Genomic DNA, 25,309 nt, shown 5'->3' on the forward strand with positions numbered 1-25,309 from the left:
CCACCAGATCCCAAAGCACACACACTGCCTACCCCAGCACTATTGTGACAAAGTATCTTCAGACACTTTGCAGTGGGAAAACGGTTTCTCCATGCCTGCCTGGCATATGCATAACAGGCACTCAATAAATGACTACTTACAATTAGTTAAATGTAGCAGAATGTCTCTCATCCAAAAGAATGCCCTGGACTACCAGATAGCTAGTCAGATCCCACCCCTTCTATCCTATTATTCAAGGCCTTGTGCAAAGGCCATTTCTTCCATGAAGTCTTCCCTGATGGCACCCACCCTTAGTTTTACATACTCTCCCACTCAGTGCTGACACCCATTACTTTGTGTTCCTCTTTAAGATTTATAATTTAGTGTCCTACGTATTTATACATTCCACTATTCACAAAGTACCAAGGTGAACTTTAGCCATTACCCATCTTTTCCATCTACAACCTTCCCTATAAAAATGATACTCAATGCTACCTATATTTGACAATTTCTAAAGCATATATAAAATGTGAAAAAAAATTCCATAATTTGTATTCATTTGCAATATGCACCTTAAGTAAAATTTTCTTTTTAAATGTGTTAACAGCCTAACTGTACATCTAACAGAACTCAAGGAACAACAACAAACAAAGCCCAGAGTAAATAGAAGGAAATAATCAAGATCAGAGCAGAATTAAATGACATAGAGACAAAAAAAACAATTCAAAGGATCAATGAATCCAGAAGCTGCTTTTTAAAAAAAAATAAACAAAATCGACAAACCTTTAACCAGACTCATCAAGAGAAAGAGAGGAACCAAATAAACAAAATCAGAAATGAAAGAGAAGAAGTAACAACCAATACCACAGAAATACAAAGGACTATAAGAAATTACTATGAACAACTCTATGCCAAGAAATTGGACAACCTGGGTGAACTGAATAAGTTTCTAGAAAACAGTCTTCCAAAACTGAATTAAGAAGAAAGAGAAAGCCTGAATAGACCAATAACAACTAGTGAACTTGAAGCACGCAAATGCCCTGGACTGGATGGCTTCACAGGAAAATTTTACCAAACATTTAGGAAAGAGCTAACTCCTATCCTTCTCAAACTATTCCCAAACATTCAAGAAGAGGGAAGACTCCCAAACTCTTTTCACAAGGGTAGTATTAACCTAACTCCAAAACCAAGTAAAGACACAACAAAGAGAGAAAATCACAGGCCAATATCTCTGATGTGTATAGATGCTAAAATCCTCAACAAAATATTGAAAATCCAGATCCAACAGTACATTAAAAAGATCATACACCATAATGAAGAGGGATTCATCCCAGGGATGCAAGGATGGTAAAATATTTGTAAGTCAATAAATGTAATATTCGTCGTTGGCAGCCGTCTGTCTCAAGAGACGATGGTGTAGCTTCTTAAGAGTCTATCTGCACCGCCAAGAATGGCTGTGCAGTCCAACTCGGGAGTGACACGGTATCTGTCTCCTCCCGTGTTGAATCGACATCTTGCGATGACGCTGGAGTGTCCTCTCCAGTGAAGCTGAAGCTACAGAGCCTGGGCAGGGTGATATGGAGGGTCTGCTGCTGCCCATGCAGCAGACCCCCCCTCTCTTCGCAGCTGAAGGGTCCAAGGGAAAGACGGAGTCAATACAGCTTGGCTTCAGGTGCGCCGCAGGAGTTGCCAGTGTTGACTACAACGTCAAACCGCCTTAGGGACTCCGGCTCCGGATTTTCTGTCGGGGTTTACTCCCTTAGCCTTTCCCCTGAAGAGGTATGCCGCAAGGCAGCGGAGGTTTTTTGGAGTCAGAGTTTTCCTTCTCTGATGTGCCCTGACTGGAAGATCGAACCAGCGACACTTAGCTTGCAGGCCGACGCTCAATCCACTGAGCCAAACCAGCCAGGGGAAATGTAATATACCACATAAAATAAAAGATAAAAATCACATGATCATATCAATAGATGCTGAAAAGCATTTGATAAAGTACAGCACCCATTTATGATAAAAACTCAGCAAAGTAGGAACAGATGGAGCATACCTCAACATAATAAAAGCCATATACAAAAAACCTACTGCCAACATCATATTCAATGGGCAAAAACTAAAAGGTTTTCCTTAAGATTAGGAACAAAACAAGGGTGTCCGCTTTCACCACTTTCATTCAACATAGTACTGGAAGTCCTAGCCACAGCAATCAGACAAGAAAAAGAAATAAAAGGCATCCAAACTGGGAAGGAGGAAGTAAAACACTCTTTATTTGTAGATGACATGATACTATATATAGAAAACCTTATAGGCTTCACCAAAAAACTACTTGATCTAATAAGTGAATTTGGCAAAGTAGCAGGATACAGAGTCAATATTCAGAAATCAAAGGCATTTTTGTATAGCCACAACAAACTATCAGAAAGAGAAACTAGGAAAAAAATCCCATTTACTATAGCAACAAGAAAAATAAAGTACCTAGGAATAAATTTAACCAAGGATGTAAAAGACCTATACTTGAAAAACTATAGAACACTGAAGAAGGAAATTAAGGAAGATACTAATAAATGAAAGCATATACTATGTTCATGGATTGGAAGACTTAATATCATTAAAATGTCCATAATACCCAAAGCAATCTATAGATCAAAGCAATCCCTATTCACATAACAATGGCATATTTCACTGATCTAGAACAAATATTCCAAAAATTTATATGGAACCCAAAAAGACATGAAATAGCCTTAGCAGTCTCGAGAAAGATGAACAAAGTAGGAGAGATCACAATACCTGATATCAAACTATATTACAATCAAAACAGTCTGGTACTGGCATAAGAACAGGCACAGAGATCAATGGAACAGAACAGAGAGCCCAGAAATAAATCCTTGTCTCTATGGCCAATTAATATTTGACAAAAGGGGCACAAGCATACAATGGAGTAAAGACAGTCTCTTCAATAAATGGTATTGAAAGAACTGGACTGGTAAATGCAAAAAAAGCAACTCAACCACCAATTTAAAATATGCAAAAAATAAAACTAGACCACCATACATCAGAATAAATTCAAAATGGATAAAAGACTTAAATATAAGTCATGATACCATAAAAGTCCTAGTGGAAAATGCAGGCAGTAAAATTTCAGATATCCTACATAGCATTATTTTTGCCAATATATCTTCTAGGGCAAAGGAAATAAAGGAGAAAATAAACAAACAGGACTACAACAAATTAAAAAGCTGCACAGCTAAAGAAGCCATTATCAAAATGATAAAGGATTCAACCATATGGAAGAACATATATGCCAACAACACAATCAGACAAGGGTTTAATCTCCAAGATATATAAAGAAATCATACAACTCGACACCAGGAAGACAATCCAATTTAAAAATCGACAAAGGACCCTTCTCCAAGGAAGACAAATAGAGGGCCCATAGACATATGAAAGAATGCTCAACATCACTAGCCATCAGAGAGATGCAAATTAAAACCACAATGAGATACCACCTCACACCTGTCTGAATAGCCATAATCAATACATCAACCAACAACAAGTGCTGGTGAGGATGTGGAGAAAAGGGAACCCTGGTGCACTGTTGGTGGGAATGCAGCCTGGTGCAGCCAGTGTGAAGAGCAGTATGGAGTTTCTTCAAAAAATTAAAAATGGAACTCCCTTTTGACCCAGCAGTTCTACTGCTGGGAATATACCCTAAGAATCCCAAAACAAAAATTCAAAAGAAATTATGCACCCCTTTGTTCATAGCAATGCTATCTACAATAGCAAAGTGTCTGTCAGCAGATGAGGAGATGGAAAAACTGTGGTACATTTACAAAATGGACTACTACCCAGCAGAAAGAACTCCTAGCTTTTGCGACAGCATGGATGGAACTGGAGAATATTACACTAGGTGAAATAAACTTAGAGTAGGTCAAAGACAAATACCCTATGATCTCACTTATAAGAGGAACCTAATGAACAAAATAAATTAATGAGCAAAATAGAACAGGAGAAATGGAAACATGGAACAGACTGACAGTGACCAGAGGGGTTGGTGAAGGAGGATAATGGTGGAAAGAAAGGGAAGGGTCTAGTCAAAGAACATGTATGAATGACCCATGGTCCTGGACGACGACGGATGTAGGGATTGACTGTGCAAAGGGGAGGGCCAGGCAGAGGGGAAAAATTGGGACAACTGCAATAGAATAATAAAATAAATAAATAAACAAACAAAAGTGTATTAATATTGTGCACTTATTATGATCCAGGGCCTGTCCAACAAAACGTTACATGGATGGATTAATTCATTTTATCTTTACAACCCTATGAAATAGAAAGTTTTATAAACCCCATTTTACAGAGGTTAATTAATGTGCACACTGGTCACACAGCTGGCAAGTGTGCAGGGTCCGGATGTAAACCAGGCAGTCCATGTCCTGTGTGCACACTCCTACACCGGCCACCAGGGAGCTTCAAGACCTGCACCCTGCCAGTTCCCAGCAAGACTGCACTGCCAAATCCCTCCTGTATAGAATCTTTCAGCAACGGATCACTTGGCGGTCAGGAACCTTGGTTACTCATTTACTATGTTGCCCGAGAGAGGGATCCGCACTTTAAACACAGCGATTGCTCCATTTTTGTTAAATACACAAAAAGTGCAATGTTGGTTAGTTCTTCCTGAGGTCTAATCTCTGACCGTTTCACACAGCCTACAGAAAAGAGGCCCTGGGCACGGAGCTGAGCTGCGGCGCCTGCGGACCCTGGCCAGCAGGTGTCGCCGCCGCGCGCGGGAGGGCGGAGCGGCCGCAGATGCCTGGGAGGATGTGGACGCTAGGACGCTGCTCGGCTGCTGGCCTCCTACTCCGCTCGGCGATACGGGGCTTGGCCCAGACCGGAACTGGGACCCCGCGGCTGGCAAGGAGCATCCCACTCAGCGGCCGGGAAGACCTCCGTGGCAGGACCGCCGTGGCCTGCGTGTCCAGCCACGCAGTGAGTACCAGCTAGGCAGCTGCGCGGCTGTCGCGCGCGCGCCGATGGAGACCGCGCAGCCAGTGACGCTCAGCGCATGCGCGCCCGCTCAGGCTCTCGCGGGCGCCGGGCTGAACAAGTCCGTTTCTGAAAGGCTCAGAACAATGCTCCAGAGACAGTTAACAGTCTAGCGTGCGTTGGAGCTGTAACTGCGGTTATCACGGCTGCTCTGACTTTTCCTACAGAGCCAGCCCTTTTAGACGAGTCGCCTGCGCTCTGCACCCTTCCTCCTCCCAGTTTCCTCCTGGCCTCACCTCTCAGACCTGCGCCCTCTGCCTTCTTTCAAGGGCCTGAGCGTGGCTCAAGAACTGAAACTGACAGCCGCTGACCCCTTCTCTTAGTGGCAACCAGAGTGACGTTTGGAGAATGTAAATATTATCACCAACCTCTTAAAGCCCTGAACTGCCTTCCCAGGATGAAGTTCCTTTAAGGCTTTATAGCACCCCCCCCCCCACCTCCCTTGCTGTCTCCACTCCTGCTTGACTTTTCTCTCCTTTCACAGGCTCCGTGCTCTCACGCACTGGGGTGAATCCCTCTGTGAGGACCCCTTCTCTAGCTCTCTACTCACTTCCCCCATCCGCTCCTTCCCTCCCACCACCCCGTTATTTTCTCTGTCTTTTCAGCTAGTTAATAGGGCTGGACGCTCGGTAGTTATGTATGGAAAGAAATCAATAGGTCACATTGTCATCTGCAGGTCCTGTGAATCAGTCAGATCTGCCAGACGTGTCTGCATTGAGAACCTGTCTTCTGGACGGCCGCCCACTGTGTCTTCTTGCTATGTGTTGCTTGTTTTAGTCAAAGGCTAGGAGCGTTACTGATGCTTCGCCTGTGTTAAAGCCCTGATAGAGCAGTGCTGTCCTGTAGAACTTCCTGTGGTGATGGATTTGTTCTAAGTCTGTGCTGCTAGCCACATGAGACCACAGGACCCTAAAAATGTGGCCAGTGCCACTAAGGAACTGACTTTTTAAGTTTTATTTTAGTGCAATACATTTACATTTAAATGCTGCATGGCTGGTGGCTACAGTACTGGACCACACAGGCTTAGAGATTGGGAGAACTCAGTGTAATGCATTAAAAGAAGGTGAAAAAACTCCTAAGAAATACCCATGGAAACTAACATGGTTACTGTCGAATGTAAAAATGATAATATTTAAACTTTCATTAATGGACTGTAAGTGAAAAATCATAATGTTCTTCTTAACTTTGACTTTTAGAGTTTGAACCTCCACTGCCTCAACGAAACGCTGAATGTCAAAAAGCAGAGTGTCTATTTGATGAACCTGAGAAGAACAGGAACTTTGGGCAACCCAGGGTAAGGTGAACACCTTCCACATCAGAGAGCTTTCTCTCTTACTCTTTCTCTCTCTCCAATATATACATACACTTCTATTATTTTTTTCCCTTTTCTCTTACCTTTAAAACAAATTTTTAAAAAAGACCATCTTTTACGGAACCTGTTTTCTCCCTTAGCAACATTACTCAAACATCTCTCCACATCACTGTCTACCATGTTATTTTTAATGAAATAGTATTAACTTTTATGGATGTACCATAATTTATTGAACTCATCCTCCATTGTTGGACATTTAGGTTGTTTCCAGAGTTTTGTTATTAATCTCTTTGGTACGTTATTAGTTAGGGAAAGCCAAGCTTCTGTAGCAAATAGGCCCAAACTCTAATGGCTCAGACCAGGAGTGGTTTGTGCCCCCTCTCTGGACAGTCCAGGCCTCTCTGAAATGATTCAGGGACCCAGGCTCCTTTCACCTTCCTGTCACCTATCAGTACTTTACAATGCTCTGCATAGTCAAGGCCAGGTTCCCCTACCCAGCTTCTATTCCCAGAAAAGGACAAGAGCATGGAAGGCCTGGAAGTGGCACTTGTCCCTCGCTGACATTTTAGAAGGAAGGACTTGGTCCCTTGGCCCCAGCTAGCTGCAGGGAAGGCTAGGATATGTGGTCTAGTTGCTGCGCTGGAAGAAAGAGGTGATGGGGTTCTGGTGGGAAGCTGCCAGGCACTGCTGCAGTCCCCTCTGCCACTGATACCTGCACAGACCCTTCTCCCACACACCACCCACACTGCCTCCAGTCCCAAGGCTGTGACCACAGCCCTTGTGGTCACTCATCCACCTCAAAGGCCAAGATTTCCAGGTGCCATACAGCCCCCTCCCTCACACCTAGGAATGACTTCTCTGACTTACACACTCACCCAACAAACACACATAGACCCAAACACACAGATGGAGCAAAGTAAGTTAACTACTACCACAACTCCCATTCAGAAAAGAAATGTGTCTCTGGCCTGCGCAGCAGTGGGACAACTGGTGGAGGGGGACGTTCCTCCGTGAAACCACAGTTCTGCCCCCTGGGAGTCTCCTCCTTGTCCATTATCCACCTTGGCCACAGGGGAGGCAGGCAGTGCGAGGTGTGTCCTCCTTGGGGGCAGGCAGCCTGTGCAGACCACTTCCTACTGAGAGCAGTTTGGGCTTTCAGAGGCTGTTATGTCTTGAAGGCTTCAGTAGGCTCTTGTAGACCAGATTCATTTTTCTCTGATAACAGGATTTTCTCAAAAGTTAGTGGCTTTTGATCTCTTTCCTCCCAGTCAGTCCTATGGCTGGTATCCACATCCAGATTTCTACCATGGATGGAAGCCCCAGGCTGTCTTATTTTTTGCATCCTCACCACATGCTCAGCTCTCTCAGTCTGATTTTTGCAACAGGATTCGATTTTCTTTTTAGGCCTAATGTTGCTCAAAGCCTTGCATTCTCCTTTGGCGTTCCCATCTGTGTACAGCCTTTAATCCCCAAGTGCTTCATTTCATTCCATCCACCTGCAGATGTACCAGTTCTCCCCTTGGCTCACTGTTTTCATGTCGCATCAGCTAACAGCAAGGAGCCATCCGTGCACAGGAACATTCTAACTGTCCCCATAACTGCAGGGTCTGTAAGCACACTATTGGCCTTCCAGGTTATCATCACAGACAGCAGGTTAACACAGGACCCTGAGAGTGAACAGCCTGTCAGCCAGTGCTGCGTGCTGCTTCCTTCATTAGGGTTTTGCTTTGGTGGCACCCTTTCCAGCTCCTTCCTGCACAGAATCTCTGCTGCTGTCCCTTCACCCCTGCAGGTGGTCCTCTGAGGTTCTATGGGGCCCCTCCAGGATGCCTCAAGTCCAGGTCCTTCAGGATCTTCTGGCCTCTGGGAAGCACACCTTTGTCCTGCCATGAGTAGGAGGACAGTACACTTCTGCTATGGCCTAACTGGCTGCTGTCAGGTAGCACCTGCCAAGTTCTTGACTTTGGACTTTATACCTGAGTCAGGTGTGTCGTTATGTTCCCATGCTCCTCAGGACACATGTCAGCCTCTTCTCTAGGTTCTCTCCAACACACCCAGCCAGGCCCACCTCCCTAAAAAACAGCCAGCCCCTCACCATCTCCTAATCACTCCTGTAACCTTCCCCACATCTTACCCTTGAGTCAGGTGATGGGCTGGGTGGTGGGTGGTCATATGGCAGATCTTTATGTCTTGCATGAATTATCTGGCAGCCACTGGTGGCTTACCTTAGGCCTCCTGGAAACTCTCAGATGATGGAGTTGTTGGCTATGTCTTATTTCCATAAGTCTAATAACCATCTGTCACCCTACAGTTATTACAACATTATTAACTCTATGCCCTATGTTACACATTACATCCCCATAACTTATTTATTTTATAACTGGAAGTTTGTACCTCTTAATTTTCTTTTTATTTTACCCATCCCCACCCCCACCTCTCTGGCAACCATCACTTTGTTCTTATATCTATGAGTCTGTTTTTGCTAGGTATGCATTTCTTTATTTTTAATTATATTTTATTGATTATGCTATTACAGTTGTCCCAATTTTCCCCATTTGCCCCCGCCCCCACCCAGCAACCCCCACCCCTCAAGCAATCCCCACACCATCGTTCGTGTTCATGGGTCATGTGTATAAGATCTTTGGCTACTCCATTTCCTACACTGTACTTTACATCCCATGGCTGTTCTGTGACTACCAATTTATGCTTCTTAAGCCCCTCTTCACCCATTGCCCCACACCCCCTCCCATCCAGCAGCCATCAAAATGCTTTCCACATCAATGATTCTGTCTATTTTTCTTGTTTGCTTACTTTGTTTTTTAGATTCAATTGTTGGTATGTATTTATTGCCATTTTATTGTTCATAGTTTTGATCTTTTTCTTAAGTCTCTTTAGTTTTTTCTTGTCTGCAAGGCTCTTTGTCTGCCCTTTGATTCTAAATGATAGCTTTGCTGGATAGAACAATCTTAGCTGTAGGTCCCTGCTTTTATTTTTTTTTTTTAATTAATTAATTTGTTTGGTTGTTTATTTATTTTTAGAGAAAAGGGAAAGGAGAAAGAGAGGCAGAGAAACATCACTTTGTGGTGACCTCTCACTCGCCCCCACAACTGGGGACCTGATGTGCAACCTAGTCATGTGCCCTGACTGGGAATCGAACCAGCAACACTTGGCTCGCAGGCTGACGCTCAATCCACTGAGCCACAGCAGCCAGGTGTAGGTCCCTGCTTTTCATGACTGAATATTTTTTTGCCAATCCCTTCTAACCTGCAAAATTTCTTTTGAGAAATCAGTCTACGGGGACTCCCCTGTGCATAACTAACTTCTTTCTCTTGCTGCATTTAAGATTTCCTTTTTACCTTTAACCTTTGTCATTTTAATTATGGTATTTCTTGGAGTGTGCTGCTTTGCATCCATTTTGTTTGGGATTCTCTGTGCTTCCTGGAATTCCATGTCTATTTCCTTCACCAAATTAGGGAAGTTTTCTTTCATTTTTTAAAAAATAAATATTCAATTTCTTGCTCTTTCTCTTCTTCTGGCACCCCTGTGATGTAAATGTTGGAATGCTTGAAGTTATTGCATAGGCTTCTTACACTATCCTCATTTTTGCGGGGGTTCTTTTCTCTTCTTGTTGTTCTAATTGCTTGTTTTTTGCTTCCTTATGTTCCAAATCATTGATTTGATTCTCATCTTTATTCACTCTACTTATGTTTCCCTATAAATTATTCTTTATTTTAATTAGGGTATCCTTCGTTTCTGACTGGATTTTTCTATGCTGCTGAGCTGCTCACTAAGTTCTTTGAGCATCCGTATAACCAGTGTCTTGAACTCTGCATCTGATAGGTTGGTTATCTCCATTTTTTTAGTTCTTTTCCTGGAGTTTTGATCTGTTTTTTCACTTGGGCCATGAGTCTTCGTCTCCTCATTTTGGCAGCCTCTCTGCATTTGTTTCTATGTGTTAGGTAGAGCCTCTAGGACTCCCTGTCTTGTTTGCACAGCCTAATGTAGTAGGTATCTTATAGGGTCCAGTGGCGCAGCCTCCCCCTGTCACCCAATCTAGTTACTTGAGGTGAGCCCTTCATGTGGGCTGAGTATGCCCTCCTCTTGTAGTTGAGCCTTGGCTACTGTTGGCAGGTCAATGGGAGGGATTTACCCAGGCCAGTCAGCTGCAAGGATTGGCTGTGACCACTGATCACCAGCCTCTACCCTCCACGCTCCATGGAGGATCAACTGTGCAGCGGCAGGGTGTTGGTGCTCTGATGTGGTCTGTAGCTGTCCACTGGGTGTGCAGGCTCTGCCGTTTCTCTGGTGGTGCAGACCAAGGTCAGCCCCATCTGTGTTTTGCCCAGGGCCACCCTGCCTGAGCTATAAAGCAATCTGGGATGGTTGCTACTTGTGCTGGGCTTAGAGATTCCCAGGCAAAGCCAAGCTGTGCATCTAGACTGGCTACTGCTAGTGCCAGGCCTAGGGCCACTTAGCAAGAGGTACAGGGGCGAAGGTCTCCCTGATATAGGCTGCTGCTTGTTTGAGAGGATTTAGGAAGTTGTAAATCATGAACCAAGATCAGCCATTCATATGGAAAAGTCTTTTAAAAGCTTGGGTGGACCAGTAAATTGGGTGGGATGGAGTCTTGGGGGATCTCCAGGACAGGGCAAACAGTGTTAGCCAGGTTGCTAGAGTCTCAGATATGGCACTCTTTGTTGGCTCTTTGGTGCTGTGGGGGGAGGGTTCAGAAAAGGGACAATGGCCTTTCTGTCTGAGAGAAAGCTGTACCCTAGCTCTCACCTTGATTCTGGACCTTTCACTTCCTCCCTTATGCCTCTGATGTCTTCCAAGCTGCTATCCCAGTATTGAAGCTCAGAGGGAGTGAGTCTGAGTAGGTAAGTTTGTTTGTGGTTTTTTTAAGAGGAACTACTTGGGACTCCAGCAGTTTATTCTACCCACAGAGTCCCACTGGTTTTTGCAGCCAGAAGCTATGGGAACTTATCTTCCTGTCACTGGAACCCTGGGCTGGGGGGTCTGGTATGGGGCTGGGACTCCTCACTGCGGAAATATCCCTCCTGAATTTTTATCCATCACATGTGGATGTGGGACCAGCCCATTCCTTCTACCAGTCTGGATGGATGTGGTTTCTATAATTCCATAGTTGTCAGACTTCCATTCCACTCAATTTTTGACGGTTCTGAGCGATGGTTGTTCTGTAATTTAGTTGTAATTTTGATGTGATTGTGTGAGAAGGTGAGCCATGTTTACCTATACTGCCCTCTTGACTGGAAGTCTGGTATGCATTTCTATTGGGTATATTTCCAAGACTGGAACTGTGATAACATATGAATGTAATCAAGTTTAGTAGATTACAGTTCTCCAAAGTCATTGTCACATTTATTGGACCGTCAGCAGGATCTGAAAGCTCTGGTTAATCCCCTTCCTGGTGAACTCTTGACATTATCTGTCTCTTTTATTTTAACCATTCTGGAGTGATCTCATTGTGATTTTTTAATTTCTATTTTTCTGAAGATTAACAAAGGTGTGCACCTTTTCATAGATACATTGGCCATTAGGATTTTTTTTTTTTAAATGAGATTTGTTCAAGTATTTTACCCATTTTTCTATTGGGTTTTCTTATTGATTTGTAAGAGTTCTTTACAGATTCAAGAAATAAATCCTTTTCAGATGTATGTAATGCAAATATTTTATCCCATTTTGTGGTTTGCCGGACATAAATTTTAATAATAAAAACAATGGAAACATCAACTGCCAGCTGTAGGGGACAGGTTTGATAAATAACATAAAATATTATGAAAATCCATATGTGCTAATATGGAACAATTTCCAAGACATATTAATGAAAACTGTAATGTGCCTCATTTGGTTTTTTTGTTTGTTTGTTATTTACTGATTGATTTTAGAGAGAGAGAAAAGGAAAGAGAGAGAGAAACATTGATTTGTTGTTCCACTTCTTTATGCATTCATTGTTTGATTCTGGTATGTGCCCTGACCAGGGACAACGCTCTATCCAACTGAGCTACTGAGCCAGGGCCAGATGAGCTTCATTTGCATATTTAAAAGTTATAAAATTTTGGAAGGATGCAGAAAGGACTACCATCATAGTTGACTCTGGGGACGGGGACTGCCTGTTTGGGAAGAAAGTCTTAGCCCTTTATGCTGTTTAATGTTTACTCTGCACAGGTTAGCTAATTTCCGTCAATTTTTCAAATCTAAGTAAATAAATGTGGTGATTTGATGTTAATAAAATGGGGCAGTTTGGCAATCATATGTTTTTGGTGGTTTTGTTTCCCTGTAGTTCTCTCGATGAGGCCACCTACGAAAGACTGGCAGAGGAGACGCTGGACTCCTTGGCAGAGTTTTTTGAAGACCTTGCAGACAAACCTTACACTTTTGAAGACTATGATGTCTCCTTTGGGGTACCTCTCCTCTTATTTAATTTTTCTGTTTCCTCCCTAAGAATTTTAACTCACTAAAATAGATTTCCTGTCTAGCAGAGGTAAGCATCCAAGAGCATGTGGTTAAGAGTGAGACCAAAAGACTAGGGTTCATGTTCCAGCCCTGTTCCACCAGGCTTGTGACCTTGGTCAGGTCACGCAGCCTCTCTCAGCCTCATTTTTGCTTAAAAATATGATTCTCAAGCTTTACTCAATAGCCATGACGATAAATCAGAGGGTGACCCAGCGTGTGTTTGTCTCATCAGGCAGACATGTGGAACACTGAACTAGACCCCTAGTCCTAAGCAGTGTAAGCTATTGCCTGAGAAATACTGTACTCAGACTGCACTGGCATGGGCCCTTCTGGGAGATTCTGATACAGTGGGTCAGAATGCATTCACAGGAAGCATATGCTTTTAAACCTCACCTGAGAATCTAATATGCATTGCTGGGTCCCACCCCTAGGAGTTTTTTTTTTTTTTTCCAGTGGATCTGGAATGTAGCCCAGACAAGGCATTGGGGTTTTAAAGTTTTTAAGACCCCTCTCCCCAGTTGATTCTAATATGCAGCTTCGGTGAGAACTTCTGGACTGGATGAAACTTGATCCCCAGACCCTGGAAGCCAAGGGAGTGCTGGTCGGTATCGGCTGGCCACCAGGTGGCAGACGTTAGCAATAGTCCACCTTTGGATTTAGAATTATTGCTTAGGCCAAAAAGCAGTTCTTTTTGGCCATTGGAAGTAATCCCCTTCAGAGGTTAATCCTCTTGGCAGCAATTAATTAATACCAGGAAATGTCATGAAGTTTGCATTTTGGGTTAGACCATGGAAAACCAGCTGTCAGGCCAAAGTGATAGACATACTGTTGGATCTGGCTGTTGGACCGCTGGATAGAGAAGGGACTCCCTCAGGTGGAGCAGGCAGCCAAGTCTCGAAAGTGTCAAGCCTGGCTGTAAGGACAGTGAGGGACTTGGTAAAAGTAGAGGCAACAGAATAAGAAAGGAATGAATGCCTTCCAGGTGGTTTTAATGATCACTCTCAGTAGTGACCAGCAGGGTTTGAGAAGTGCTTATGCAAACAGCCGCAGAGGGCAGAGCTGCCTGGGAGCCATCACAAGCGGGCCAGGCCAGCCCGACCATCTGTGGGATGTTTAGAGATGGGGAAGTTACAGGTCCCCAAGGGCTGTAGCTGGAGGAAAACCAAGTCCCAGGCTAAACTTTGCCACACGTGCAAACATTTATTAATACGTCACAAAAACAGTCACACCCCATGTTCTTGTAGGATTGGCCCAAGTACTTTGCATCAATGTTTCATTAGAAGCAAATGTGCCAGTATTTTAGCAGCTGGATTCTGTTGACCTCATTGAATCCAGGAACAAAAGTTTCTGCTCAGTGGTGGGTCATGGGACCTTATGTAATCCTCCCTTCTGTGTCTCTTTCAAGAGGAACTCAGCTGCTGGGCTTCCCAGATCCTGTAACCCCTTCGTGCAAGGGAAGAGGCACCTGTTTTTTTCTAGCCAATCCATATACCTTGAGTATCATTCTACTCACCACCGAAACATTACTTCTAGCAAATTATTTGCTAATTAGGAAATTCTCTAGTGTAGATGTAGAAAACTAAAGGAATATAGTAGCTGCCTCTGTGATTTGGACTTCTGATTAAATACTTTGAAATGCTAACTATCTACCCTGGAGTGTGAATTTCTGATTAGTCTTTCAGGGGTTAACTTACATATTTTACATATAAGATAAATCAGTTGGAGTACATTAGGGGCAGTAGAACACCTGTAATGCTTATTGAGCCTTCTTGAAATACAGTCTCCCTGCTTTCACGGCTCTGGGGAGGAAGAGGTTTTATCCCACTCTCTGGTTCTTTCAGCTGGTCTAATATATCTGCATAAGACAGATTAACAAGAGGAAATAACCGAATCTAATTACATATGTATGGGAACCCCACATATATGAGAGTGTCAGAGACCCCACATACGTAAGAAATTCAGGGACAGGAAGTTAAAATGAGGTATACATGCCACTCTGAGCTAAAGATGAGGTAAGGCACCTTAGGGCTTCAGAGGAGAGGAGAGTCATTGCAGGACAATAAGAAGAGGACATGTATATTAGTTAGAAGTTTGCCCTGCTATATAGGTAGGTCATAAAAAGTTATTTCTGGTAATAACTTCTATTATGGGCAAGATCCCAAATGTAAATTATTTAAGGGAAAGGTAAAAGTTTATTAGGGCTACAACTGCCTTCAGCTCAAAATAATTCACATGCCAAGGTGGCACATTTTGGAGAGACTTGTTTTAAATGCTTACAGGATGTCACCTACTCTGTGAAGCCCTCCTAGGTGTTCCAGGCAGACACCACTGGTCCTTCCTTACCCTGCGTTCTGAGGATGACTCCATGGAGCACTTATCACCTTGTATTCTCATTGTCTGTTTACACATCAGCTCCCTTGACTAGACTGAGTTCCTTGGCAGTAGGGACACTTCATTCTTGGTACCCCCAATGCCTAGAGGAACATTGCCCACTAGTAAATGTCGATTCACTATGTAAATGAAATGGGACCCACATAATTTTTCCAAAACACGCTTTCATGGATACTATTCAGCATTCATAAATATTTTGCTACCTTGCTACTAACCAAGTTGTCTAGTCCCGATACACCCAAGAACACATTTTTTTTTTAAATGAGAATTTGCTGGTTGCCCTGTTCTTCATGCACTGTGTTGTTAGTGTGTTACTGCTATAGAGCACAGGCTTCTTAACCTTTTGGGATCAGGACCCCCTGTAAGAATCTGACTGCTCTCGACCCGCTCCCAAGAGAAACTTTTCCACACACCCCTCTTCATAGTTTCAGCTTCAGGGTGGAGACTGTTGGCAGATCCCTGAAGACCACCTCTGGGTTTCAGGTTACAGACCCTTGCTTCATATTTATTATTCTTATTCCTTAAGGGTAAGTTGGTATCTGTTTTAGGAGTGTGGGAAGAAACATATTGGATTGGCCAAAAAGTCTGGTTTTTTTCCATAAAATAAAAGACATTTTTCATTTTCACCAATAACTTTATTGATTTGGGTATTTTAAGTGTTTCGGCTGTCTCCTGCTATTGGCTGCTAGTGGGTCGAGGCCAAGGGTGCTGCTAAACATCTTCCAGTGCATAAGGCAGCCCCACAGCAAAGAATTATTTGGCCAAAATGTCAATTGTACCAAGAAACTTTACAAACCACTTCTAACACATTCAATCAGTCACAACATCTTCTCCATACACTGCACAGAAATTTACCAATTTTGATAATTTTTAAAAAAGATTTTATTTATTTACTTTTAGAGAGAGGGGAAGGGAGGGAGAAAAGAGAGGGAGAGAAACATCAATGTGTGAGAGACCCCATTGATCAGTTGCCTCTCACACACACCACAAATGGAGACCTGGCCTGCAACCCAGGCATATGCCCTGACTGGGAATCGAACTGGTGACCTTTCAGGTCACAGGGCAGTGCTCACACTGATATGACAGCTGTTAAAATAAAATCTAACAAAATTGTTTCAACTGAAGTGAAAGACAACTAAGCATTAACAGACCTTTTGGCCAACCCAGTACATTAAGTCCCCTAACTTAACATGTGTGTCTATTTCTATAAATCAGTTGTTGACAGAAATTTGCTATTTTTTACTTCTGCCTGTGTAGTGCTGGTGTTGACTGGCGAGAATTAAGCCTCACCAGCTGTGGCCGGGGGCTGTTCTGATTGATTAGTGCCTGTGTCTCAGCAGCTGCTAAATGTTTTGGCTGTTCCTAATCCTCTCGCGCACACACACACACACACACACACCCCTGCATTTAAGTCTGCCCACACTCCCAAAATAGATTGCTCCGTGAGGAATAGCAGTAATGAACAAACACCCTCTTCAGCTGGTCTAAAAGCAGTAAGAATGCCTGGTGAACCAGTAAGGCAACTCATTTCCTTCCTGCTTTTGCCACTTTCCTTTGGAAACAGCTTCAAGCTCCATAGGGAAAAAAATGAATTACACACAATGAACAGGAAGTGGGGGGTGGGGTGAGTGTGGAGACCTTATGCCTTGCATAACCTTGCTATCACAGTACCTAGTTATCATCCACTCCGTTAACTCATCCACGAATATGTGTTGTATCCATCAGCATTTTGCCTGAAGAATGTGTGTGCTAGACTCTGGAGATTCTAGAATGAACTGACAAATCTGTTTTCAAGGTGCTTAAAGTAGTGGGGGCTAGGGGGTCAGGTTCACATTATTTATATCACTTGTATTCCTAATGTCTATAATTTCTGTTTCTTTTTTGAATCAGAAAAAAATAACGGTTATTAAAAAATAATTCAACAGCGTCCTCCCCTTTTCCTGCCTATCAGTTATATTATCCTGTACTTTCTCCATCTTTTCAGTAGCTCTTTGTGTTTGTGAACCAAACACAAAATGTGAGACCCATTCAGGGCCCCTTGGTTGGACAGGGGCTCTAGAAAGCACAGATGGGGAAAGGGCACCACGTATCTGCGGGTATGCGGGGATGGGGAGCAGAGAGAGGCTCCCCAGCTCCCCAGCTCCATTCAGGGGCACTTAGTGGAATAGCTGTTCCTTTAATATCTATCCTGCGCATTCTAAAGAAACCTCAGGCCTTAGGACTAAAGGGCTCCTTTGTTGAAAGAGTGTTCTCAAATTTAAATGAGCATTTATTCATTTATGGAAAAAAGTTGGACCAACTGGTCTTTTGAAGAATTCTCGGCCCTGCAGAGGAAAATAAAGCTGGAGAGGAGATGGCGTGGGAAGCATCTGGAAATAAAAACCCTAGTCTGGAGAGTCTGCCTTCTACCAGCAGCACTGAGACGGCTGCTCTGCTAAGACAAGCAAAGCAGGTGGTGTGATAACTTCCTTCTCGCTTACCTTTTTTCCCTTTTTTGGTGATGAGCTTGTCCTGTCCCATGTTTGGGCCAACGTGGTACTCCAGGAGAGTTGGTGTCTGAGTTTTTTTTAACACCCTCTAGTATGTTCTGGCTGGCAGTTGAGCAAACGAGGCAGCAACCAGGATGCAGATCTTCCCATTTGCCAGCTATAATACCTCAGACAAGCCCCTCAACACTGCATGCTCTGTTTCCCCATCTCGAGAGGGAAAGAAGGATTATTTTCGCCTTGCTGAACTCACAGGGAATGGGGAGAAACACTGTGAGATATGTGTCATGATTAATCATAGTCTGATTCCGAGAGCAGTGTTCTTTCTCCAAGATCTCCTATTTCTAAACACTAAGGACATTTCTTTGTGAAATATATTGGGTACTTGTATGAATGCAAAGTGTTGAGATATAACAAAACATGAAGTAATTATGATGAAGTGATAACTGTACCTGATTTTCCTCATGCTTTTTTCCCCACCTCATCCCCTAGAGTGGTGTCTTAACAATTAAACTGGGTGGAGATCTAGGAACCTACGTGATCAACAAGCAGACCCCAAACAAGCAAATCTGGTTATCTTCGCCATCCAGGTACGTTCAGAAGTCAAACTCTCTCATTGTTAGGCTTGTTGGAAACATGGCATTGTGGACCGTTTTAAGAACTGTCCCCTCATGTGTTAGTATCTCTGTAAATGGACCTTGGCTGATGTCTGACTGCATGTCTCGTTCTCAGTAGGAAAGTTTGCTTTGGTTATATGACTTCTTTCTGGTGATCATTTGGCTGCTGTAAGCAGATATTGGGCTATTAACAGGATCTGAAGTGAAGTTAGTAACTTTTCAGAACCCGGCCTAGATAGTTTTTCTATCTGTCTTTTAAAAAGCCACTTTTGATATTGCAGCAACTAAACATGCTGCACTTTGTCTTCAAAGCAAGTTCAAGTTTGACCTCTAGTTTGTTTAGAGCATCTCAGTTAAAGGTTAGTTGAAGTCCTTTTGCAGAACTGGGCTGTGTGGTCTGTGGAGGTGGGAGGGAGTTCTCAGCTGCTATTCCCGGCATTTGATCCCTCATACCTTTTCCGTTGATGTGCTTTCAATCTAGTGGAATAAAATATTGTGTTGGAGATGGCTGTGCTGCATCTCAAGGCCTGAGAACATGCTGGGGAGAGGGCCCCTCCTTCTTCTGGCCGCTGTTGAAGTGGTTATCAGACAGTAAAAGAGAGACTCCCGCGAAGCGCTCTTAGACCAGCCCTTGTGGGTCATTCGTGAGCACTTCCAAAGAGAACGTGCTGACTGCATTGGGGAAGGCCCAAATATAACTAGACACAGAATTCTTTGATAGTCTGATGGTGTTTGCATTTTTTTTTAAAGTTAACTTTTCCCCGGCGCCAACCTTGATCTCATTTTTAGGCAGTTAATATTATACTCTTTGTCAGTCTGGTTATGCATTATGTCTCCTTCATTCTAACCTCCCTAGGGACTGTGTTAAAATCCAACCAAACAACTCCAGAAGTCACTGTCATTGCTAGCAAGGCCCTTATTCACAAATAGGTTGCTTTTTAGACTCAGTTTATTTGAAATGGAGGGGTTTTACCCTGTGTGGGCCAGTTCGCCTGCTCCCTCTGCCCTCAGACAGCTGCCCTAACCCTAACGGTGGCAATGCGCAAGGACTGTCTTTATCCTTCGCCTCCAGAGGAACCAGTATGAGAAACTGGGTGGATCAGCTCCAGTCCAGCCATCAGCTTTGGGGATCGGTGGCTGTGTACATACCGGGCAGGGCACCAGAACCAACTGTGATGGCTCCACTAAAGGAATCCTTTGTTGTGTCTGGAGATTGAAAAGGCCCATATCGTATTTGGACACACCTCCCAGCAATATGATCCTATCCCACTCATGTTTAGAAGCATATACTTCTGGATAATAATAAATTCTTTTTTTTTTAAATCTGTAATTTATAATGGGAATCTGGAGAGAAACATCTGCCAAGGAGCTATGTTCTATCACAGATACTATGTCCTAAAAAAATACTTATTTCCTACTCTTATTTTTTGCATTGGTCCAAAATCATCTTTTATGGGGCTGCACTTGTAAGATTTGGGGCTTTTTTTTTTTTTGACAACCTTTCAGATTCTATGGAAGCAGTGGCCTTTCCTGGCGACCTTGCCCCCCTGAGGAGGCCACAGGATGGAATAAAGGAGGGTCTGGAGGGAGGCCCGGTTGGCAGTGCCTGTGCTCAGAACCCCTGGAGCAGTCCAGGGGCTGCTGGTAGCACATCAGAGCCCAGGGCCAAAGGAATGTTCTCTGGATTTGGTCTGGATTGTTAGTCTTCTTTATATGGGCCTGATGGTGTATATTCAACTGTTTGTGAACATGAAACAAAGGCCTGAGTCCTTTTGGTTTATCCCTTTTGTCTCCATTAATCGGAAAATGTGCAAACCCCAGGATTTGGTTGATAATACAGAAACCCTCGGTGTTTTTATACCCCAAAAGATGCTTCCCTTCCAGACTTTTCTCCATCCTGGCAAACTCCTCTCAATCTTGGACTCTGGAGAATCTCTCCCTAAATGCACAGGTGCCCCTTCTCATGGGCTCCCAGTGTCCTCTGCTCCCACCTCCTTCAAGTGCTCATCAGGTATCATCATTATTTGCTGGCATGTCCACCCCTCCACCAGGCCAAGAGGAGGTGGAATTAACGGGCACAAGTAGTGCACACCTGGAACAGGAAGGCACGCCAGAACCTGACTCCACCTGTGCCACGCCACACAGCATTGCCAGCATGAAGTGCACGTCCGCTGTTGTTCCCTAGATGAGTGTGAGGAGATGGAACTAGCTCATCGAATTCTCATTTCAGGGATTTAAAGTTGAATTTAAAAAAAGAAGAAAAAAACATTAAAAACAATAATTATGTAGGTGGTTGCCAGGGGCTAGAGAGAGAAGAGAACAAGGAGTAATTGCTTGTTGGGTATGGAGTTTCTCTTTGCAGGGATGACATATTTTGCAACTAGATAGAGGTAGTGGTTGCACAACATAATGAATATACATAAATGATAATATATGCAAGGAAAAAAGCATCTCAATGGTACAAGAATGATCATAATTTTAAAATCACTGGTCTGATATAGCAGGTATCATGTGTGAGTCAGGAAAAGTAACAGATCAGAGTATGAAACACCGAGACTTATCACTAGCATTGAGATGTTCTGAGTTCTTGAGACTTATTCTCTGAATTATTCCTGAAGGTAGATTGTGTAACTATCCTTCAATAGAAAGACCCTAAGACAAGAAGTCCAACACATGCCTCATTATGGATTACCTTCTAGAGTCTCAATCCAGCTGTTTGGTGGCAACATCTGTGGAATCAGTGTTTCTCCTAAAGGGCTGCCCTGTGGATGGGCGGTGCGTGTGTTTTTGTCTTGCAGTGGACCCAAGCGCTATGACTGGACTGGGAAGAGCTGGGTGTACTCCCACGATGGAGTGTCCCTCCATGATCTGCTGGCCGCAGAGATGACGAAAGCCTTAAAAACCAAATTGGACTTATCTTCTCTGGCCTATTCTGGAAAAGACACTTGATGCCCAGCCCAACTCTAAAGACACTGAAAGCTATAAAGCCAAGCTTCTGTCTGCAGCTAAATATCTAGTTTGTTTGTTCCTGCTTTTGAAGACAGTTGCATTGTGTGTAACAGCTCTGGGAAAAGAATACGTCGCCTCCCACCCTACCCCTGACTTTGGATGTTTAATTTTCATAGTATTTTGGGATTTATTGTCTGATTTCCTCTCTTACATGATATCCCTTATCTATTATGCCTATATACCCATACCTTTATATGTAACATTGCAACAAAGAAAAATAACAAGAAGGAAAATTTTTGAGAGAAGAAATAAATGGGTATTCATTCTTTGAAGGACTTAATGAAAAACTGCATGAAGAGTGACTGGCCGATCTCACCATTCTGTCTCAAAGTGACTCATTAAACAGTAGCCTAGAAATGTTCCCACGCCTCTTGAAAACATAAACACTTCTAAGCTTGTTTCTATTGAAGTGTCAATGGCAACTTGGGAATTCTCAAACCAAAGACTATTCTTTCTTTGCGCTTTGTGTCTGCCAGGGTGTACGTAGCCTGCAAGTGGTGACTTGAAGATATGGTGCTGTTTCTCCCATACATACATATGTATGTATGTACATGCATACACATTTAAATGTGTGTATGTATTTAAATCTCTTTTTTTAATTTTAGGGTCAAAATAGAATCAGCTGCTGCAGCACAGGTCTGAGAATGCAAAAAGTCTCCCAAAGACCAGAGGCGGGAAAAGCCATCTCCTTAAGCTTAGCAAGGCTCCTTGTAAATTGTGAAGGGCTACACAAATGAAAGAGATGTTTGTGATAATGCAAAGAACCCTGGTTTACGCTTGGCTCAGCCCAAAGTGCTTTGTATCTCTGGACAAGTTTCATGAACTCTCTGGACCTCTGTTTTCTCATGTGTTAAATGAAAGTAGAACTGGATAGAATATATTGATTCCCAATTCAGACACTCAGTATTTCTATTAGACAACAAGCTAGCTTTAATTCCCTCTGGTAGCTGATGGGATGACAATGAACAATTTTTTTTAAGCTGTATAATAAAAAAATGGTTATTAGAATTACTCGAGTGTCCATTGACTTCATGTTCAAATAATAACCATCCTTAAAAAAATAAACTAAAACAAACAAACAAAAATAATAATAATAACCATCTTTGATTGTGCCCATACTATGCTAACCTATGCTATAGACCTGTGCTAACCTGTGTGTATATGTTACCCCCAAATTCATATGTTGAATCCTAATCCCCAAAGTGATGGTATGATAAAATGGGGCCTTTGGGAGGTGATTAGGACTTAAGGGGTGAGCCCTCATGAATGGAATTAGTCCCCTTATCAAAGAGACCACAGAGAGCTCCCTTGCCCCTTTCACTGTGTGAGGACGCAGCTGTCTCTGAACCAAGAAGTGGGCCTTCACCCGACATCAGATCTGCTGGGGCCTTAGTTTTTGGCTTCCCAACCTCCTCAACTCTCAGAAGTAAATTTCTGTTTATAAACCATCCAGTTTATAGTATTCTGCTGTAGCAGCCTGAATGAACTAAGACAGCCTACTATACCATATGACCTCATTTTAACACCCTCAGGAACATTAAAACTCATCCAAAGTTACATCTGTTATTTTCTTAATAAAGATTTATGACTGACAAGTCTATGCAAATGTGTAGCAAAGAGTTTTGCAAGCCCTGGCTGCTGTGGCTCAGTGGATTGAGCGTCGGCCTGCGAGCTAAGTGTTGCTGGTTCGATTCCCAGTCAGGGCACATGACTAGGTTGCACGTCAGGTCGCCAGTGGGGGCGCGAGTGAGAGGCAACCACACAGTGTTGTTTCTCTCCCTCTCTTTCTCCTTTCCCCTCTCTCTAAAAATAAAATAAACAAACATTCCATGATAGAAAAAGCAATAATACAATCTAAACAAATGTTCAATGGGTATTTAAAATATTTCTTTTTTTCAGACATAAAATTATTGTATAGTCTGGCAGAAATTTTAAGTGTGGTAGGTCAGAATCAGAATAGAAAATTGTGTGTGTGTGTGAGTCTCATTTCAGAGAAAGTCTCTTTGTACCTACCTCACTTGGTACCCAGTTAAATGGTGCACTCATTCTTCTGGACACAACATAAAACGTAGGTGTTCAACCAGGCTGCTGTACCATGAAATTGTAAGTTAGGGAAGCTGTGCTCTTGATGCTTCCCTTACAGCCTAGCCTTTCTGGCCTGTTTACTTTTACTTTACATGCAATTGTAACTGGTTTAATTATTTCATTTCTAAGGCCCTGGGGGATTCCCATTTAGGCAATGAAAGGAGTGCAAGCACAAGAACAGCTACCAGGGGGCAAATAAAAATCATACTCTGACAAGCAAACTGGAAAAGCTCCACAATGAGGGGCCAGTAGCCCTCCATCCCCCACCCCCACCTGCACCCTCAGACCCTGGGAGCATCATCATATTTATGGTATCACCCATGTGAAAGGATGTGTTTTCAGGAAAATGATGTCAACATTCAATATAACAAAGGAGGCAAGGAAATGTGTAATATAATTTTAGAAAGTTTTCAGTTATGTTAAGCTTCCGGAATGGATAGACCCTTAACCACTAGAAAATAAAACTAGAATTACTTAAAGGCTTCTCTGAAGATAAAGAGAAGCACTGGGGTTGTATACAAGAAAACTTGAGGTTTTTAACCAGAATCTTAAAAACTTAATCCAAACTCTGCCACTTGATTGCTTGTTGACAATAACCTCAGTTTTCTTCTCTGTGAAATGGAGATATCTATCCAACTCGTGCTGCCTGGGCCCACATGCAAAGCACTAAGTACATGATAACTTTTGTGATCATGTATACAGCATAATTTCATATTCAAATTTGGAGTTTTCCCCTAAGTCATTTTTTATGACATCCTCTACTCATCTCAAACTTAGTCAAAAATGCTCATTTTGTGACCTTGGTGATGGATTCTGATTCCACAGAACAATTTTTCATGCTCCATACAATGCTTATTTTTACTCTTCTGCATAGCTCCTAAAAATAGTTTGGCCAACTTTAAGTTTGATAGTTTGTATTAAATAGAAGGTTTACAATATGTCTTTCAAGCTCTACCGCTCCTGAATTCTAATAACCCCATTGCCACCTTTAGAGAAAGATCATGTTTATAAATGTGAAATTTGTGTGGCTTGGCTGTGCAAGGTTTCCAAGGAAAGGTGGTTTCGCACCCTCAAAATACACACTAAGATTAAAGTAAGGTGATATCGAGTTGAATTCTTAGCATGGATTTATCTTTTGCAAATGGAAGCACCTACATACCAGATGGGAAGGAGAGGCACAGGTATGAAATTTCATGTAATTTACCGTGCTGTTCAAAACTATGACTTTATGATGGTCTTACTTTGTATAACTACATTAGATTAAGAAATGCCTTAAAATCCTTGGTTTGACTTAATTAGCGATGACATCCTAAGGATCCCAAGTAATGGCCCCTTTGGAATATATAAAATTGAGATAATTTATATCCTAATGTCTGCTATAGAAATAGAATCTGAGTTCATACCCTCAATCTTCTCTGGGTGCATTATTTAAGATATAGATTGTTTCATCTCTTGACAAAGTGGGAATAGAGGGAATGTACCTCAACATAATAAAGGCCATGTATGACAAACGAACAACGAACATCATATTCAACAGTGAGATGCTGAGAACCTTTCCTCTAAGATCAAGAACAAGAAAGACAATGATTCCTCCATCGCCACTTTTATTCAGCATAATACTAGAAGGCCAAGCCAGAGAAACTAGGCAAGAAAAAGAAAGAACATGCATCCAGATCAGAAAGGAAAAACTAAAACAGTCACTATGTGCAGATGACATGACATTATACAAGGGGGAAATAGCAAAAAAAAAAAAAATATATATATATCTTCTGGAGGGAAGGCCCCTTGTATCAATAGTACAGGCTCCCCCTGCTAGGTTAGTGTCCTAGGAACCTGTCTGTATCAGTATACCAGCTGGCATTGTTGTGAGAGGCTGCGTTCAGCTTCAGTGAATATTTTTTTAAGACTTTTTCAGCGCC

General features: G+C 42.8%; 1 protein-coding gene across 2 annotated transcripts; it reads left to right on the plus strand.

Moving 5' to 3' along the window:
• The first annotated feature begins 4,769 nt into the window (after positions 1 to 4,769).
• On the plus strand, positions 4,770 to 22,316 carry FXN (frataxin). 2 transcript variants are annotated; one of them, XM_090274151.1, is made up of 5 exons: positions 4,770 to 4,959; positions 6,213 to 6,310; positions 12,630 to 12,750; positions 18,172 to 18,269; positions 21,095 to 22,316. In XM_090274151.1, exons 1-5 carry the CDS (start codon positions 4,780 to 4,782, stop codon positions 21,243 to 21,245), a joined length of 648 nt encoding a protein of 215 aa, XP_090130277.1. In that variant the 5' UTR covers positions 4,770 to 4,779; the 3' UTR covers positions 21,246 to 22,316. The 2 variants fall into 2 exon arrangements, with proteins under 2 accessions (XP_090130277.1, XP_090130276.1); XM_090274150.1 differs by lacking the exon at positions 21,095 to 22,316 and adding an exon at positions 20,181 to 21,088.
• Positions 22,317 to 25,309: the final 2,993 nt, after the last annotated feature.

This window comes from Furipterus horrens, unplaced genomic scaffold, assembly GCF_987537825.1.
Source record: "Furipterus horrens unplaced genomic scaffold, mFurHor1.1.pri manual_scaffold_4, whole genome shotgun sequence".
NCBI lineage: Eukaryota > Metazoa > Chordata > Mammalia > Chiroptera > Furipteridae > Furipterus > Furipterus horrens.